The sequence below is a fragment of the Acipenser ruthenus genome, chromosome 5 (assembly GCF_902713425.1).
Source record: "Acipenser ruthenus chromosome 5, fAciRut3.2 maternal haplotype, whole genome shotgun sequence".
Taxonomy (NCBI): domain Eukaryota; kingdom Metazoa; phylum Chordata; class Actinopteri; order Acipenseriformes; family Acipenseridae; genus Acipenser; species Acipenser ruthenus.
Window position 1 is genome coordinate 55173594 of NC_081193.1, and position 20364 is coordinate 55193957.

General features: G+C 41.6%; 1 protein-coding gene across 3 annotated transcripts in view; it reads right to left on the reverse strand.

Annotated features, from left to right (window-relative positions):
• The window catches only part of LOC117402959 (sorting nexin-9-like), a 152473-nt gene that overhangs the window by 21892 nt on the left and 110217 nt on the right, over positions 1 to 20364 (reverse strand). For all 3 annotated transcript variants that reach the window (XM_034004692.3, XM_034004695.3, XM_034004694.3), the window contains 7 exons: positions 10236 to 10366; positions 9402 to 9505; positions 7019 to 7122; positions 6252 to 6329; positions 5466 to 5542; positions 4670 to 4759; positions 235 to 349 (listed from right to left, as the gene is read on the reverse strand). In XM_034004692.3, the coding sequence (XP_033860583.1) occupies positions 235 to 349; positions 4670 to 4759; positions 5466 to 5542; positions 6252 to 6329; positions 7019 to 7122; positions 9402 to 9505; positions 10236 to 10366 (699 nt within the window). The remainder of the gene's footprint in view (positions 1 to 234; positions 350 to 4669; positions 4760 to 5465; positions 5543 to 6251; positions 6330 to 7018; positions 7123 to 9401; positions 9506 to 10235; positions 10367 to 20364) is intronic.

A 20364-nucleotide genomic window follows, 5' to 3' on the forward strand; every position in this document is an offset into this window, starting at 1 on the left:
GCATTCAAGTAGAATCAATTATTCAAAATGAAAAACATTTTGCACAGATACTGCTAGGTTGATACTCATGCCAAACAATTAACCTATCAACTGTCTAGTATCTTATTGCTAAAACATGCTACAATGTATAGCAAGCCTGTATTGTTTAAAATGAGGTTAGTGTTTGGAGGGCCAGTTCAAACTTGAGTTTGACACCACCCTGGATTAGATAATAAATATAATTCTTTGATTTACCTTGCAATGCATAGGACATAGTGCTTACGCGCTTGGCCATGGTCACCTTGTCCTGTTGTGTTATTTTACTTGTTGCAACCAGTTTATCACCTTCCTTCACCTTTTCTATTGCTGCCTAGTAAAGGTAAAACACAAGTTTAAATTACAGAAATGTCACATTTTCCAATTTTTGTCAGTTTTGCATTAAGTATTTGGAAAACTACAAAGCTATATGTAATTAAATATGTTAACGTAGCATTATTCAGCAGGTTTCAATCGACTTTATGAAGCAATAATGATATGAAGCTTTATGAAGACATAACCTTGCACAACTTTCTACTATAACTAAAGCCCGTGCCAAACAATCCTTTTATTATCTGAGCTCTGCTGGAAGTAGCCCTGGCAAGCTTCTTTGACCATATAGAAAAAAGAGGTTTAAAGACCTCTTCATTGAGTATTTTTTTTATGTGACACTATTTATTCAGCGTTTCAAATTATTGCCATTTGACTCATAAAATGATAGTGCTTTATAGTTTAGTCGTTTAATAAGCTTTATAAGGTTATACAAACATACTGAAGCTACAACCAATTTACAAAATGCAATAAATACATAAATAAATAAATAAACAAAGCATGTATATTTTTTCATGCTTTACACTTTTGTATCTTCTTGTTTGGTGATTGGCTAGCTGATTGCTTTAAGCTTAGACTTTTCTGTCTCTTAGCAATAAGATACAATACACTGAACATTAGCCTTAAAGAGGAACCAGCGGGGTTTCTTGAAATATAGCGTTACAAGTCCCAACGTGTTGCTACAAGTGTTTAAATAACGTACCTGTAATTTGTCTTTTAATTGTTAACATCCTGACTTTTAACACTTATAACTTTAAAGTCTGTTTCAAATCTCTGTTCAAAATGTCCACTCTAGTGGAGCTTAGGATCTGTCCTCTAAAGTTATAAGTGTAAAAAGTTGTCAGAATGTTAACAATGAAAAAAAAAATTACAGGTACGTTATTTAAACATTTCTAGCAACAAGTGACGCTATATTTTTCGGAAATCCGCCACTTACTCTAAGTAGCATTTATCATGGATACCTACCAAGGACAAAAAAAGTCACGTTTGTACCCCAAAATGTATTAAATTAACATAGCTGGGAATTAGTTGCCAGTGGATTTATTTATTTATTTATTTATTATAAATTTAGTAGTTGCCAATTGATTTTTACCCTGTTTTTTCTCCGAATTTGAAATAGCCAATTGTATTATTTAAGGCTCAGCTCACCACTACCACCTCCGCACTGACTCGGGAGGGGCGAAGACAAACACACACACTCTCCTCTGAAACATGTGCTGTCAGCCAACCGCTTCTTTTCACTCTGCAGGCCCTCCATGCAGCCAGCCCGGCCAGTCTACAGGGGTCGGTGCTGAGCACACCCTGGCCGACCTAAGCTCTCCCCCCCGAGTGATGCTCAGCCAATTGTGCGCCACTCCTTGGGAACTCTCGTCCACGGTCGGCAGTGGGATAACCTGGACTCGAACCGGTGACCTCTAGGCTATAGGACGCATCCTGCACTTTACCGGATGCGCCACTCGGGATCCCCCACCAGTGGCTTTATTATTGCTGCAGGCTACCGACAGCACTGGGATTGAGCTACCACCTAGGCTAGAGTTAAAGTAAAATCTCTTAAACCTAATTCATTGAACAAGATTTGTTTTAGAAGAATGAAAACATGAAAAAGAAAAAAAAAAAACTGTTGGTTCCACAAATTTGTTCCAAGAAATTAGCTCTGGTCCTGTACACTCTCTCTCTGTATTGTCGGCGTCACAGCCGCGGTCTGTTACATTTCTGTTTCAAGGTAAGTTCTATATAGGGCTTCTGATTTTCCATTTTCACCGATAAAACCTGATAAAACACCCCTGATACAAAAAAAAATTAAATTTATGTGGAAATGTGGAAATGGTTAATCAATTCACGTTGACTTTACCCTCTTTCCATTAAAAAATAAAACCTTCTACAAAAATAATAATAAATACATTTCCCAGTGCTGCTGTGGAATGTCCCGCCTTCCTGACTTGCATCTATCATTGATTTGTTCTGAATACCTTAAACTTTAAACTACTGAGTGACAGCACATTCCTACATTTCTATTGGAGACGCCGCTTGTGAGATTTAAAACAAGATTACAATCAGGATGGAGGCTTGTTAGCGGGATTTAAAGCTGTATTACAGTTAAGATACGGAGGATTTAAAACAGAATTGTGGCGAAATGTACAAAAATGCCTACACAAAAAAACCCCAGAATAATGAGACTGTGACCATAAGAATTTAATTGTGGAAGACAGCAAAGGAAAGAAGGTACAAGTGTGCAAGTACTATCAAGTTACTACTATACATATTTTGACAGAAAAAAACACTCAAGCATTTTGGAAAGTAACCAAAAACACAAATTTCATAAAGTATATCAAAAACGAAAGCCCCCCCAAAAAACGATTTACATAAAACTCAAAAATAGCTAAAAATAAGCACTGGAAAATACAATTAATAAAAGCCAATAAACAGAAGCCCTCGTTATATTGTCCTTCGTTAATTAAAACCCTCCTTTTCCAACTGCAAATTGTGTCCTTATAAATTATGACAATTAACACAGATCTGCTTTTAAATTCCCACGTAAACAAAAGAAATAAGATATTTTGTTAAGATATTAACATTATTTCTTAAATCAACAATTTCGGAAATCACATTAGCACGATTATTTAATGACAAAATAAGCATAACAACCGATGAAAATGCCAAAATCAATGCTACATACCAATTTATTAATTAACACTGGCATTTATGACCTTTTGAAAATCCTGCTGTGACCAAGCTGTTGTTGCAGTGATGTGTGGGTAGTGATGTCACGGAGCAGGAAGTAACAGAAACCAAACAATGGATGGCGGATGTGAAACTGAGCGCTACTGCGCTCAGCTATTTTATTAAATGAACAAACAAACAAACAAACAGAAGATTTAAACAAACAACAAACAAAACGGCACATTGGTCAAAGAAATAAAAATACACTAATAAGTAAGTATCGTGCTGGTGAAAACCAGCATGCTTAGCAGTTGTTTTTAACAGTTGTTTTTTTCACTCTCCTTACTCGCTCTCCCGTACTCTCCTCTGTACACTCTTCCCCGAGGGTAGAGAGCTGCAGGTTTATATACAGTGACCATCTCCCGATTAGCAAAAATTAATCAATGAATCAACTCGGGAGATGGTCTGCATGAGTTTAATAAGGATGCGTGACTGTCAGCTAGCTAAATAAATCACTAGCTTATCAGTCACACATTCTTACAAGGTTTTTAAAAATACAAAAATAATAACAAATACCTGCCCATTATCTTTTCATGTCATTGTAAATAAAAACATGATTTTTTTTTTTATAACCTTAGTCATTGCCAGTTTTTTTTATTATTTCCTCTCAATTTAGAATGGCCAATTACTTATTTTTTTTAAGCTCAGCTCACTGCTACCACCCCTGCGCTGACTTGGGAGGGCGAAGACGAACACACACTGTCCTCCGAAGCGTGTGCTGTCAGCCGACCGCTTTTTTTCACACTGCGGACTCACCATGCAGCCACCCAAGAGCAACAGCGTCGAAGGACAAAGCAGCTGTGTCTGGTGCGCAGTGAACCGAGGACACCCTGGCTGACCTAACCCTACTTCCCCCCGGGCAACGCTCGGCCAATTGTGCACTGCCCCCGGGAGCTCCCGTCCACGGTCGGCTATGGAATAGCCTGGACTCGAACTCGTGACGTCCAGACTATAGAGCGCATCCTGCACTCCACGTGGAGCGCCTTTACTGGATGCGCCACTCGGGGGGACCCCCAATAGAAAACATGACTTGGTATAATTTAATTATAACGCTATTAATAAATTAATCATGCAGCATGATTATAGCAGCAGATTTTAACCCTTTGCGGTCCAGGTCCAACATTAAAATTGTTCCTTTCCGGTCAGATGTTGGACCCTGTCCAACATCATCAAAAAGGCATCAATCACAGATCCCTAGTTATTTTTTCTCCAGAAAAGCTTTCAATGGCCGAGAGAGGCCGAGAGAAGCTGCAAAAAAAATGGAGGTGGAACTGTGCAATACGCATAGTTCCTTCACCACAGACATAACACGGACAAAAAAAACTAAAACTGCGGTGGAAACCGGCGCTTCCTCTCCGTGGTTCGTTGCCCCTTTAAAATGACCCAGGACACAAGAAATTTATTTTTTAAACGCTTACGCGCTACTTTTAATTATACAAAAATGAAATAAAACAAAACAGAATCCTAACTCTGTGTTGGAGTACTGACTACACAGACAGGTTCCTGACTAGCAGGACATCCAAGCCGTTTACCTATCAACAATTCTAAATCAGTAATATGTGTGATAACTATTTGCTAGAAACAAAATAATATTAGCCCATACCTTGTGAACTCCGATCGTATCAGGGAAGCAGCCCAAAAGTCCTTTGTATTCATTATTGGTTTCCATCAGAAAATGCAGGTCTTTCCTTGGCTTTAAAAACATTTAAGCAAAGACATATTTTGCATCCAGTAAGCCAATCAACAACTGAATTTATATAAATAACATGTATTATTTTAAAGCTTCATTTTCAAATGCTCCTTCGATCCCATGTCCAAGCCAGCTGTCTCTTACACCTAGGAACCCTACAGAGGATGTCGGTGAGCTACCAGGCCAAGGAGGACACGGGACAGCCCTGCAGCTATTGCCAGTAGTTTAATGGTTTATATAGAACACCCAAAAGGTATAATAGTTACTATACTGAGATAATGGAAAATGACTTTACAAGCTCATTAAATTTAGGAAACCCACATAGGGAAAACTAGTGTTGCTAGTTGTGCATTCCCATCAAAACTGATTTTCTGCACTAGAAAAAATAAATAAAAAAACATACTAGGCAGCTTTAAATCAGAATGGTCATAATTTTTTAATCAATTTCACCTCATTTCATTTTTCTACCCAATTTGAAATGCCCAATTCAAATGTGCACAACGGCCAATGCAGCATTCCATATGGGTAACCAGCAAAGATGGGCATCTCGCCGCATGCAGATTCTAAACACATTCGCATGACTTGCCCTGCTCACCAAAAACATGTATTTTCTTTGTGGATGGGACTGGAGCTGTACAAAATATTGTAAAATAGTAATAGTAATTGGTAACAAAATACAAAAGAGTAAAGAAAAAAAAAAGTTTTTTACCTGTTCTGCCACCAATGTGGCAATTTCTTCATATGTTTTACCTGCTTCTGTTAAGGCATCTGTGAGAGTGGCTTCACCTTGATACAAATGGAAAAATGTAAATTGTGAAAAATATTAAATCAAGTCACATAATAATGTGATTTACTAAAATGTAAAGATTAAATATGCACGACATGTATGCCAAATATTCCAGGACATAAAACATTCCACATTAAAAAGGGAAGTATTTATGTGATGATTCACCCATGAGGATTTTTTTATTTATTTTTTTCTTCCTGATTTAATGGGAGCTTGAAGATGTAATCTCATACTAATGCAAGCTGTTACAGGAGCTTGCTGACTGGCCTACATTGTAATTTAGTCACAAGCAGGTTACAAATTGGAAGAAGAGTCTATCCCTACAGATAAAACCAACTTTAAGAAATTTTAATAAGTCTGGTTTCCTGATGAACTCTAGTGCATATAAAGTTCAACTAGGGAAGATAAACAGACACCTATAAACTAGGGTGTAAGTCTGGCACCATAGGCATAATTGTTAATATTCATTGTCTCTCTGTTTCTTCCAAGTGTGAAATGGCAGATCGACTTCAGATCATTTTGGTGTGAGGTAGAGATAGTCCACAGGGTCTGGCCGCCCAATTTAACAAAGAACATCCTGATTGACAGAATATTTGAAATAGCCTATTATGTCTGACTTTTGGGACACCTTTATATTCCCTGTATATAGTATTATAAATGTAAACATTATTGCAGGAGTTGTAAAGGAGAGCTAGTCATAAAGAATACCTTCATAGCCACTGCTGCTGAAAACTGCTGAGAGATTCTGTAGTGCTTTTCCAATCTTCTGATATTCTTTTGGCAAAGCTTGAAATGAAACAGAGAGAAAAACAGTAAAGCCTACGACACAGATATACAAATCTGAATGCCTACAAAAAAGACATGATGCCTTTTCAGGCCCCTAGTGTAATCTTCTAATAGTAACCCAAAGCCTGTTTTGCCTTCATGCTTAAAATGTTTATTCTCTCCTCTTTTAGCAAAGTTTAGGACCAAATAAACCACAGCTTAGCAAAAACAGTTACTACAAAGAAAGGAAAGTTTGTTTTCTTAAAAATAACAAATCAGCACTGGGTTCTACCTGACAATGCAATCATGTAATTTAGCCCCCTCAAGTAGGTTTTTCCCAGAAACATTGATATAATTTAATAATTAGGAATCTGTTTATTACTACTATTGGAAGAAATAGCTGCACTTTGGGGGGGGGGGGGGGGGGGGGACGGACTACATTGTTCGAGTTGAGGTTGAGGTTGTTTTTTTATTGTTATTTATTAGTTTGTAGGGGGAAATTGTAATGTGTGGGTGGGTCAATATTACTACACACATATTGCTTTAATTCTCATTTTCATTCTCATTAATCTTACAAACCAATTGCAACAAAATGCTTTATGCTATATTTTTACAAAACAATGTTTTAGTTCGCAGAAATTGAACAATTAGACTGGGACCAAACCCAAGTCCATATAACATTACAAAGCATCAGGTCAGTTTCAGCTTACGTCCAGTACACCTCTTCCAGTGCTCTTGCCCCACATTGAGCAGGTCTTTAACTCCGTCATCCATGGATTTTGTAAATCTACTGAACGATTCACATTTCTGCTCTCTGGAGAAAACAAAGCAGTTTCACAGATTATCCCAGGGACTAGTTATAGTTTTCTACCGCTTATTACGACCTGATTATGTGCTGCCACACAATATACAAGCACTTAGGTAAGAGAAACCAAGTTTGTATACAAATAACATAGCAACCAAGGGATGCAACTTTCTATACAGGACACAGGATTCTATAACATGAGGAATGTAGCTACCTGTCTTAGCCAATGACCTATATCTAGATGTGTTACTGTATCAGGACACAATTCCTAGTGTTGCTATTGCTGGCAATGCTGTGATCTGCCAGTGGTTCTGCTTGGTTTCATCAGTGGGTTTTTAATGATATCCCAATGGAGTTTGTCAGCAGTGTAAGTTTTCTGTTGATGTTTACGAATGAACACCATGAAAAGCAGGCAGAAATCGGCAACAATATGGTGACTTAAATCCCCCAAAAGAGCTTCAGAGCTTAAACCTGGTTAAATAATTTAAACTATTATAAAAAAAAAAATACAAAATATATTTATTAACTTTTCACTGTCTGAAACATTAACATTTATAAAGCAAGGAAGGAGTATATACTTCTTGTGAAATACAGCTGTTTACAGTTGTAAAAAATAGAAGCAGCAAAGAGAATTGGTCAGTGTTTTTGGAGAAGTGGGGTTGTGTTGGGGTTCACCACTAGGCAACCACAGATAATCTGCAGGTTCCTTACATAGAAAATTAGGTGGTAACACAAGTCCCGATTATTACATATATAATTTAACACCTACAGTACATGTAATTGAGATAGTTGTTAGCTCTTATGTATCTTTATAAAAAGAAAGGACAGTCAAGTAAAGGACTGGGCCAAGGCACACACAATTTGACAGATGGGCGGGTCTTTAAAATAAGTAAGTCATACAGCAAGAACCGTATGACTACTAAAATGCAGCCACAACAACAACATGAAAAGGCGTCTCTGCAGTACTTACTCACATATTGTATTACTGGGGGAGTCCTGAATGGTGGTTGGAAAGAATTACTGTATTGCGTCTCAAAAATAAATTAAATTAGAGTACAATATTGATGCATTTATTAAAACTGTCAACAAAATAAGTGATACCAGAGTACACAAACAGCAACATGACTGACTGCCGAGAAATAAACTAAAACATTACTGCCTGATCTCGAATCATCCATGACATACAGGCAGCCATTTTCAAAGAAGCGTCATTAGCCTCCTGAGGAATTCAAAGAGAAGCTTTTACAATTTCAGTGTTTCTAACAAACAGTACCAGCTTGGACAGATCGGAAATGCTGATCAGAATCCCAGACCCCCGTAATTTTCGACATGCCAAGCAATACCACAGTTCTCAAATTGGGAGAAAAACAGTTGTGAGTAATCACGACTGGAAATGATAAGCAGCACATAACTGTAATGCTCTGTGTGATAGCAGAACACCACAAACTGCCTTCATATGGGTAACAGGGGTTGTATCTTCGTAAATGCATATTTATTTGAGGTTTTATTTTTTCCTCAAATTGAGGGTGGGAATTTTGGGCTGCATCTTAAATTCGAAGGAATATGGTAATTGCATTAATATATTGTTATATTTATAAACCACCTCACAAACAAACAAAAAACAACACACATATATATATATATATATATATATATATATATATATATATATATATATATATATATATATATATATATATATATATATATACACATATTGTGAGATGGCAGGGAGGGGGTTAAAACCTCTCTGCTGGAAAAACATGTGCGGAAGGCACACTTTTGTTTTGTTTAATTGTTTAATTGTTTTTGTTTAATTGTTTTATTGATTGATCATTACCTGCACCTGGCTATTATTGAAAATTAGAGCCAGGTGCAGGGTTTAAAAAGAGAGCAGTCAGTCTGCTCTGGGCGGCTGCTGAAGAGGGCAGAGGCCCGACTATGCTGGTGTGTGGGTACAGCCGTAATTAAAAGAAAAGGTAGTGTGAAGCCTTTTTTGTGTGTGCTGTTTTGTTTGTTTTGTTACAGGTAAACAGCTTAGCTGTCCTGTTTAATTTAGGTTCCTGTTTTGTTTTAGTTAGTGCTCAGAGAGCTAGGTGTTTGTTTTGTTTATTTTTGTTTTTGTGTTTATTAAAAATAGCGCAACCGCACTTAAAAAAATCCATTTCTGTGTGTTGGGTCAGTGTTTTTAAAGGGGCAACAAACCGAAGTGAGTGCGATTCTTTTACAATATATATATATATATATATATAATATATACACACACACACACACACATACAAACTTACACTTCAATGAGGTCCATGTCAGGCGCTTCCGGTTCAATTGTAGAAAAGACCATCACCCCAACCATTTCATCCTTTTCTGCTTTTCTCTTCCCCATTTTCCAATCCTATACAAGTATAAATCATTGACTGTCATGTACACTGACAGAGTAGGACATTCGTTTCTGCAATAATAACTACCAAGACAAAATTCAATATGGTTTTACTACTGTAATATTTGGGGCACCACTGTACATGTTGGCCTACTTGCCTATTAAAACTGCACAAATTTGATAAGTAAGGGATCTGAGTGAGGTACATTTGCAATGTCAAAAGAATGGTGTTGGCAGCCATCTCAAATCTAATTGTAATATAAAAATGAGATTTGACATGGAAGGGGCATTGAGGTTAAAATAAATGCATCAGGTGCAAATGGATAGTACTCCTACTATGACGACTACTACTTAAAATAATAATAATAATAATAATAAATGTATATGCTCTGGTTGCTGGTTACATCTTTCACAATTAAAATAAAAGGTCCCATACAATAATTTTATTAACACAGATATTTCCACTGTTAAACACATTATGCCAAACCTAATATTACCCACTGTACTTAAAATAGCAAGCAATTGGCTATTTCTCGTTTCATATAATTTTTAATCATGATGCAGTAAATATAAAGAAAATAACATTGTTGTAACACAGTTCTTTATTCTGAAATGAACAGTATGCCTGTTCGGAAGCAAACGATTGGTTTTTCATTTGCTTCTTCAATGAAATGGCATTAGTTCTAAGCAAATAACCATATGAAAAAGCACTGAAACTCCTCCGCAATGTGTCTTGGCTGCCTACCTTCTCATCCCGGAAACTGAGGAACAGCTGTAACACCTCACTGTTGGAAATAACAGGATGTCGGCACATCCTGGTCATCCACCCCTGGAGCCTTTCCATTCGCATCTTAATGAACTCCTCCTCAAAGCGTCCTGGAAGACATTACAAGTTAAAATGTTTTCCAGAATACTTTTTATGGGCCAGAGTAGCCAAATGATCAGTGTCAACGGATGGCCCAGGCTGTTTGTGAAATGTATTTCATGGAAAACCAAAAAGACCAAGATTAATGATAATTGGAGGTCTGTGAAACCACCCAATAAATATTTATGTCAATTGACAGATGACAATTTAACCCTACATATAACTGGGAGAATGTTAGGTTATTATCATTAACCCTGGTTCCCTGAAATAGAAATGTAACCATTACCGAATGGGATATATCTCTTCTAGAGTGAATTGAACGACCGGACTGCTACAAGGCTAAGCCAAGGCTACCTTGTCCGTTACCATTCGGAGCCCAAAACTGCTGCATTGCAAATGTCATTGACACATGCACCCTGGAACAAAGCCCACAGAGTTTCCATGTCCCTGGTGGAATGGGCAGTGAGCTTTTCTGAAGGGGGCAAGTTGGCTCGCTCATAGGCAGTCCTGACTGTGTCTGTTATCCATTTTGATAGCCTCTTGTTTAGACTGGGCTTGACCATGGGACTTCGCCCCATAACAGACAAAAAACTATTCAGACTGCCTCCAACTTTGTGTCCTGTCCACATATTATTATTATTATTATTATTATTATTATTATTATTATTATTATTATTATTATTATTATTTCTTAGCAGACACCCTTATCCAAGGCGACTTACAATCGTAAGCAAATACATTTCAAGTGTTACAATACAAGTAATACAATAAGAGCAAGAAATACAATAACTTTTGTTCAAGCAAAGTATAAGTGTGACAAACCACAATTCAATAATACAGCAGATAATAGTGATAGTTACATCAGGGTATGATTAAATAGCGATAGTTACATCAGGATATGATTAAATACAAAGTACTACAGGTTAAACACTTGACAGATTACAGTATTCTGAAGTACAGGATTAAATGCAGTAAAATAGGGGCAGATAAGAGCAAAATAAAGCACATTTACATGAAGGGTGATAGTGTCCCAGGATACAAACAGAGGAGTTCTACAGGTGCTCTTTGAAGAGGTGAGTCTTAAGGAGGCGCCGGAATGTGGTCAGGGACTGGGCAGTCCTGACATCTGTAGGAAGGTCATTCCACCACTGCGGAGCAAGGGTGGAGAAGGAGCGGGCTCTGGAGGCAGGGGAGCATAGCGGAGGTAGAGCTAGTCTTCTAGTGCAGGCGGAGCGAAGAGGTCGAGTGGGGGTGTAGGGAGAGATGAGGGTCTGGAGGTAGCTGGGTGCAGTCTGGTCAAGGCATCTGTAGGCTAGTACAAGAGTCTTGAACTGGATGCGAGCGGTGATCGGGAGCCAGTGGAGCGAGCGGAGTAGTGGAGTAGCGTGGGCGAAGCGAGGCAGAGAGAACACCAGGCGGGCAGCAGAGTTCTGGATGAGCTGGAGCGGACGGGTGGCGGACGCAGGGAGGCCAGCCAGGAGGGAGTTGCAGTAGTCTAGGCGGGAGAGTACCAGGGCCTGGACCAGGAGCTGGGTAGCGTAGTTGGTGAGGAAGGGTCGGATTCTTCGGATGTTGCTCAGGAAGAATCGGCAAGTGCGTGCCAGAGTGGAGATGTGCTGGGAATAAGAGAGGCAGGGGTCCAGGGTGACTCCAAGGTTCTTAGCGGAGGAAGAGGGAGAGAGTGTGGTAGATTCCAGAGGAACAGAGATAGAGAGATCAGAGGAGGGGGAGGAGGAGGGAAAGAAAAGGAGGTCAGATTTAGAGAGGTTGAGTTTGAGGTGATGCGAGTGCATCCAGGAGGAAATAGCAGACAGACAGGTAGAGATACGGGAGGAGATAATAAGCTAGTGCCCACACAGGGCAGAGCGTATGGAGCTGTCGCTCCGTCAGACTGGAAAGGAGGTGGATGAAAGCTTCCAATTCCACAGACTGGGTAATGTGGAATGCCGAGAGAGTTTTTACGCAAAAAAAGCAGGATTGGTACGAAGTGTAAACTTTGTCCTGGCTTCTGAAAAAATTAAGCAGGATTTTGCAAATGAAAATGCTTGCCTCTCACTAAAGGCTGGTTTATACTTCCAACTGCGACCCTATTTTTGGTCTCAATTAGTCTCTAACGGTAAAAATTACATCATCCACACTGCCGTGAGCTGCGTCTTTTTTGAAAAGTCGTACAGCCTTTTCTTGTGTGTCTGCGACCGCAAAACGCACAGGGTTGGATGAAAAAATCCAACATTTGTTGCATGGTCGCAAGCCATGTATGCAATTACTTCCCATCAAATCAGTAATGTTGCTCATCTGTTCAATACGTCTGATCGGAGGCAGTATGGAGATGAACAGCTGATCAGTTTTACTTGTTTGCTGCCATAAAAATATATATGAGCCAATTTACACATTCACTTAATTCATGAGACGGGCAATTTTAAAATCCTGTCTCAAAGTGTCACAGGATTGTGGAGCCTGTTGGCAACCCTAGTCACAAGTCGACATGGCTGTAACGCAGACTGGCTGAAAGTATGACCGACAACTACGACGACTTTGCTGCGTCAAAAAGTCTGCGAACTCGGGGGTGCTTCGGTCCTTATGGCGCACGCGTAGAAGTGTCTGCAGCTGACGTACGGCTTTTGTCAGCGAGAGAAGTATAAACCAACCTTCACCCACTTAGCGGAGATGATTGCAAGCAAGAAAGCCGCTTTAAGTGACAAAAATGTTCAGCTCAGCTGAATGTAAGGGCTCAAATGGAGGCTTCATGAGTGCCTCAAGCACTATGTTAAGCATCCAGCGAGGAACAATATCCTTCAGAGGCGGCCGGAGCCACTGAGCTCCTTTCAAAAATTGCCCCGCCAGGAAGTGAGCTCCTGGGGAGACCGAGTCAATTTTGACATGTCAAGCTGAAATGGCTGCGATATAGACCTTTAACGCGGATGGGGATTTCCCCTCATCAAATAGGTCCTGCAGAAATTACTGCCATGGGACAAGTCATGGGGTCAAACCCACGAGTCAGACACCACGTCTGAAAGACGACCCACTAGTACCCATACTGGGAACGTGTGGACACTGCTCTGGCATTTTGCAGGGTGTCAATGACCCTACTGGACAGACACAGATGGCTTAAATACCGCCATTCAGGGGCTAGACCCAGAGCTGTAAGCCTCCACACCTGACTGAGCAGATCATGGTGATTGGGCAGGCTCCAAGGTTGGCCACTCAGGAGCTGCATCACAGCTGAAAACCAAAGGTCTCCTGGGCCAGTAAAGGGCTACTAATGGCACCCTGGCCCGGTCCTACCTGATTTTCTCTAGACACAGCAGGAGCATAGTAAGTGGTGGGAAGGCATACAGCAGCTGCCTTGGCCACTGGTGTGCCAAGGCATCTATCGCCAGAGTGTCCCTGTCTCCTGTTATGGAGAACCAAAGGGGGCAGTGGGTCGATTCCTGGGAGGCAAATAGATCTATCTCTGCTCTCCAGAACCTGTCCCAAATGAGGATCACCACCACAGAGTGAAGCCTCCACTCTGAGGCGCTGGGAACTCTCCTGGAAAGGAGGTCCGTCGCCAAGTTTACCACCCCAGGCAGGTGTATCGCCCGCAGTGAGAGGAGGTGTTTGTGTGCCCAGAGCAACAGCTTGCGGGCCACACACTGGAGACTGGGAGACCTGAGGCCACCCTGGTGGTTTATATAAGCCACCACGGTAGTGTTGTCTGTCTGGACAAGCACGTGTTTCCCTTGAACCTCCTGTAAAAAATACTGCAGGGCCAGATAAACTGCCTGCAGTTCCAAAAGATTTATGTGCCGACCCTGCCACGTGGGGTTCCACAGCCCCTGTGCATACCTGCCATTCCACACAGCGCCCCAGCCGTGGATGGACGCATCCATGGTGATGACCTCCCTCCTGGTGACGCTGCCCAGCACTACGCCTAGACATAGGTGGGCAGGCTGTGTCCACCAAGAGAGCGCCTTTAGCATAACAGAGGCAGAAGTGATAAAGGGACTTGAAGCTCTTAGAATAAACAAATCCCCTGGGCCAGATAAGATCCTCCCAATAGTACTCAAAGAAATGAAAGAAGTTATTTACAAACCGCTAACCAAGATCATGCAACAGTCTCTTGACACTGGGGTTGTACCGACAGACTGTAAAATTGCAAACATAATACCGATCCACAAAAAGGGAGACAAAACCAAACCAGGTAACTACAGACCAATAAGCCAGACTTCTATTATATGTAAACTTATGGAAACTATAATAAGATCTAAAATGGAAAATTACCTATATGGTAACAATATCCTGGGAGACAGTCAGCATGGTTTTAGGAAAGGGAGATCGTGTCTAACTAACCTGCTTGACATTTTTGAGGATGCAACATTGACAATGGATAATTGCAAAGCATACAACATGGTTTATTTAGATTTCCAGAAAGTTTTTGACAAAGTCCCGTCTAAAAGATTAATTCTCAAACTGAACGCAGTAGGGATTCAAGGAAATGCATGCACATGGATTAGGGAGTGGTTAACATGTAGAAAACAGAAAGTACTAATTAAAGGAGAAACCTCAAAATGGAGCGAGGTAACCAGTGGTGTACCACAGGGATCAGTATTAGGTCCTCTGCTATTCCTAATCTACATTAATGATTTAGATTCTGGTATAGTAAGCAAACTTGTTAAATTTGCAGACGACACAAAAATAGGAGCGGTGACAAATACTGTTGCAGCAGCAAAGGTCAAAATGATCTAGACAGCATTCAGAACTGGGCAGACACATGGCTAATAACATTTAATAGAGAAAAGTGTAAAGTACTGCACGCAGGCAATAAAAATATGCATTATAAATATCATATAGGAGATACTGAAATTGAAGAAAGAATCTATGAAAAAGACCTAGGAGTTTATGTTGACTCAGAAATGTCTTCATCTAGACAATGTGGGGAAACTATAAAAATAGGCCAACAAGATGCTCGAATATATTGTGAGAAGTGTTGAATTTAAATCAAGGGAAGTAATGTTAAAACTTTATAATGCATTAGTAAGACCTCACCTAGAATATTGTGTTCAGTTCTGGTCACCTTGTTACAAAAAGGATATTGCTGCTCTAGAAAGAGTGCAAAGAAGAGCAACCAGAATTATCCCGGGTTTAAAAGGCATGTCATATGCAGACAGGCTAAAAGAACTGAATCTATTCAGTCTTGAACAAAGAATATTACGTGGTGATCTGATTCAAGCATTCAAAATCCTAAAAGGTAGACAATGTCGACCCAGGGGACTTTTTTGACCTGAAAAAAGAAACAAGGACCAAGGGTCACAAATGGAGATTAGATAAAGGGGCATTCAGAACAGAAAATAGGAGGCACTTTTTTACACAGAGAATTGTGAGGGTCTGGAACCAACTCCCCAGTATTGTTGTTGAAGCTGACACCCGGGGATCCTTCAAGAAGCTGCTTGATGAGATTCTGGGATCAATAAGCTACTAACAACCAAACGAGCAAGATGGGCTGAATGGCCTCCTCTCGTTTGTAAACTTTCTTATGTTCTTATGCGGCCCGGGTTCAACACGGGCTGAACAACCCTGTTGTTGAACCAGGCTTGGAAAGGGTGCATCTGCAGGAGACCCAAAGGAAGGGTCTGGGAAGCTGCTGCCATCAAGCCCAGAAGTCTCTGGAATATCACTATTGTAAGTGCTGTATGGAGCTGAAAATACTTCAAACAGGCGGCTATTGTCTGCACTCGTTGTCTGATAGAGTGGACAGGATGGAGTCCAATTGCACTCCTAGATAGGAGGCTATCTGCATTGGTGTGAGCTGACTCTTTGCATGATTCACTGTCAGGTCCAACCGATGAAGGTGGTCGGTGACTAATTCCGTGTGGGCCTCTGCCTGTGCTGGAGACTGGGCACAAATGAGCCAGTCGTCCAACTAATTGAGCACTCTGATGCCTCTGAATCTCAATGGTGAGCTAGAGAGAGGCCAAATGGCAGTACATGGAACTCGTACGCTGTTCCTTGGAAAGCGAACTGCAGGTACTTCTTGTGCCCTGGTTTTATGGGGATGTGGAAGTACGCGTCCCTTAAGTCCACTGTGGTGAACCAGTCGCCAGGCCTGATTGACTGCAACAGCTGTTGCATGGTCAACATTTTGAACCTCCGTTGACTCAGATACAGGTTGACCTGCCTGAGGTCAAAGATTGGTCTGAGGCCACCATCCCGCTTGGGCACCAGGAAGTACCAGGAGTAGAATCCCTTCATCAAGTGGGAAAGGGAGGGGGACCATGTTTGAATTGGAGAGAATAGCCGTTGTGTACAGTAGAAAGCACCCAGATGTCTGTGGTGCACTGATGGCAATACTCCAGGTGTTTCCCTGAAAAGGAACCCTGGGCTTGTGGCTTAGCCTGAGGTTTTTGCCTCTGCTGCTGGCAGCGGAACTTGTTAAAGCTGCCACAGTGCGCAGCAGCGAGCCGGTTATGAAACCCCCTCCGGCTGTAGTAGCAGCTGGCTATGTCGGTCTCTGAGGCTACTGGGGTCTTAGATGGTAGTTTGCTGCTGGTTTGTGCAGCTGGGGTCGCTGCTTGGGAAGCAGACGCAACAGTTCCTTTGTGGACACCCGTGCACAGTGTGAGTGCTGCAGCACTTATCCCCATCAGACACTCGTGTCTGGGAAAGCCAAAGCTGTCTTCTTGCTGCTACCAAAGCAGCAAGATTCCTGCCCACAGCCTGCCCGTTCAGCTTGGAGATACAGAGCAGGTATTTATTCACCAAGTGCAACTCCTCTAGCTGCTGTGGTGAGGGTCTATGACTCTCAGGGAGAGCCTTCAATAAACAGGTCTGGTAGGCTACTAATTATAATTACTATTATAATTACCCAGCCGTGCGGTGAACACACCGGCTGAGTAAGCCTCCTTCAGAATGTTTTCTGAGACCCGACACTGTTTGTTAGAGCAGGTAGCGTCCTTGGTCAAGAGCTCACCAGCTCTGCACCAGTGAGGCAATTGCAACATCTACAGGAGGAAAGTGAGCCAACTCCAGATTTTTTGCACAATGCAGGCTGTATAATGACCCCATCAACTGAGAAACAGCTGGAGCTGTAACAGGGTGATCACATGACGATTGGACTTCAAAAAGAAAATCATCAGAGGCGGCGATGGACAGCATATCCTCGTGGTGCCAGTCTGTACTTAAAGCCCTGTATTGTTCCAAGGGAACAGGGTGGGGCAGGCGGAGCAGTGCGCTCATGCAGCAGCTCAGCAAACACTGTGCCCTGATGGTAAACAGCTACCCAGAGTTTCTCCATTTGTTCGGACTCAGCCGATCTCTTAGAATGGTGACTCTTCCTCTTCCTCTTTTTAAAAGAAGGAGGAGGAGGCGGAGAAGGAGAACTGGAGGCAGAGGAAGATAAAGAAGACCGTAAGGACGGCTTCTTACATGGGCTGTTGTCTCAGACAGTTTTCCTACTCTGTCTTGGCACAGAGCCACCTGCAGAGGATGCAGCCATGTCTTTAGCAGGCGATGGGGGAGAGCCCTGCCAAAGTGGAATGGACATCTCTTCAGAGTGGATAGACACAAGCTTTCCTAGCGTGTGCTTAGAAAAACTTGCATAAAACTTGCAGAAGCTGTGGTCAGCGAGTTCCTGTTTTGCATGCTCTGGCCCTAGGCAGGAAGAGCACCTGCCGTGCTTATCCTCCACTGGGAGACTGACCTTGCATATGTCACAGGAAACCGGCATGATGCAACAGCAACACAGTGTAAACTTGTTGCCTCAGTCTCCCAAAGCACCGCTGCACAGTAATGTACCAATACAGTACTGCCTCAGGCTGTTTAGTAGCAACACCACTGTACAGAATGTAGCAGGGCGATAATGCAATACTGTGGGAAAAAAAAAAAAAACAACAACTGCCACCTCAGCCTGCTCAGCAGGAGCACTGCTGTACAGAATGTAACCGGGTGGATGCAGTGTACAGTACTATAAAACTGCACAGTAAACTGAAACAGTAAAATCTGAACAGTCTCAGTACTATGGTACCCTGGGTACGGTACACGTGCGGTGACTTGCACCGGGTTGGTATGGTATCCTTGGCACGGTGCCCTTGGTATGGTATACGTGCGATGACTTGCAGCAGGTTGGTACGGTATCCTTGGCATGGCTCCCTTGGTACGGTACACATGCAGTCACTTTCACCGGGCAGGTATGGTACCCTCGGCCTCAGTACTGTACTTGTGTGGTGACTTGCACCGGGGTCGTTATGGTACACTCGGCCTCAGTACTGTACACGTGTGGTGACTTGCACCAGGGTCGGTATGGTACCCTTGGCCTCAGTACTGTACACATGTGGTGACTTGCACAAGGGTCGGTATGGTACCCTCAGCCTCAGTACTGTACACGTGTGGTGACTTGCACCAGGGTCGGTATGGTACCCTCGGCCTCAGTACTATACATGTGCGGTCACTTTCACTGGGCAGGTATGGTACCCGCGGCCTCAGTACTGTACATGTGTGGTGACTTGCATCGGGTTGGTAAGGTACTTGTTCGTTAACCTGAGCCTAGTAGCTGTAACTGTGTTATTTTATATGTATTTATTTTAAACCAAAAATACACACACAAGAGAAACTCTCACAGTAAACAGTAATCCCAATATTATAATTCAAATAATAATAAACCTGTACACAAAAAAGTTTTATTTTTAATTAGTCAACGCAGAGCTGCTGAGCCCAGCAGCTGTGCTCGTTTTATGTGCAAGACAGAGAAACACACAACACAAGAGAAAATATTTTCGGAAAAAGGTAATAAAACAATTACAGTTCTAGAAAATAATAATATAGTTTCCAAAAACAAACATTTTTATTTATTTTAACTGCAGCGTGAGTTATTAGCATCCTGTAGGTGAGCACAAAGTCAGCCGACTTAAGCTGCTTGATCCCTGGATGGGACGGCAGAAGCCGTCGGCTCCACACGGTGCACAAGTCCTCTATGGGAAGGAACAAGCAACAGGCTGTGTGCAAAAATTACGTGTAAACTAAAAATACAACGTTTTCAAAAATGTTATTAGTGAAAGATATGCAGATAAAAGTAACCAATACTTTTGCATGCTCTCCCATCAGGATCTTGAAAGGAAAATGATTACTAGTACCTGTGTCTGCGTCCTCTTATGCTCTTGGGGGTGAGCATGATTGCTTCACAGGCGCTTGCCATGCAGCTTTGGTATACTATTCAGGTTCAGGATCTTTACAGGTAAACACCCATTTGGTAATGGTTACATTTCGTACTTGATAGGGAACCTAATGTTCCCTTTCAAATATGAAATGTAACCATTACCGAATGGGATGCAATACCCAAGCCATCACAAGTAAAGGACTTGCAGCACGCAGTGTATATGCTTCAAGGTTACACTGAGTAACCTCAGCATTTAACACCATAAGACCAATTAAGTTGTGTGGCTAACTACCCCAGGACTTAAAGTGGAATACAATAAAAAAAGTGTGTTAAAAGGCAGAATGAGTTGCAGCCCTTAACACTCTTGCGTGGCCCATACTGCAGTGCAGTGCACCCTGGAATAACACCTAAGAGGTTTCAAGGCCTCTTGTGGAGTGACCATCTTTGGTGGGGGCAGATTGGCTAGATCATACACAGTCCTGACCGTGTCTACAATCCACTTCGACAGCCGCTGTTTAGACAGTGCTTGTCCGCGGAACTTAGACCCGAAGCAAACAAACAATTACTCGGACTGCCGCCAACTCTGGGTGTGGTCAACATAATACGCCAGTGCCCTAACTGGACAGACGGTATGGAGCTTTCTCTCCGTGCCAGACTGGAAAGGAGGTGGATGGAAGGCCTCCAATTGATGTTTCTGCTTTCCATACTGGTTGATATGGAAAGCAGAAACATCAATATTTTTCAACAAAACTTTCAGGTAGTATTGAAAGGTCCCTCGGGTCATAGAATAACACGTTTTTATACATGTATCTCTAAGCAGAATACATAATAAAAAATACTTAACTTAAAAAAAAATAATAATATTGTGTTGAAAAAAAA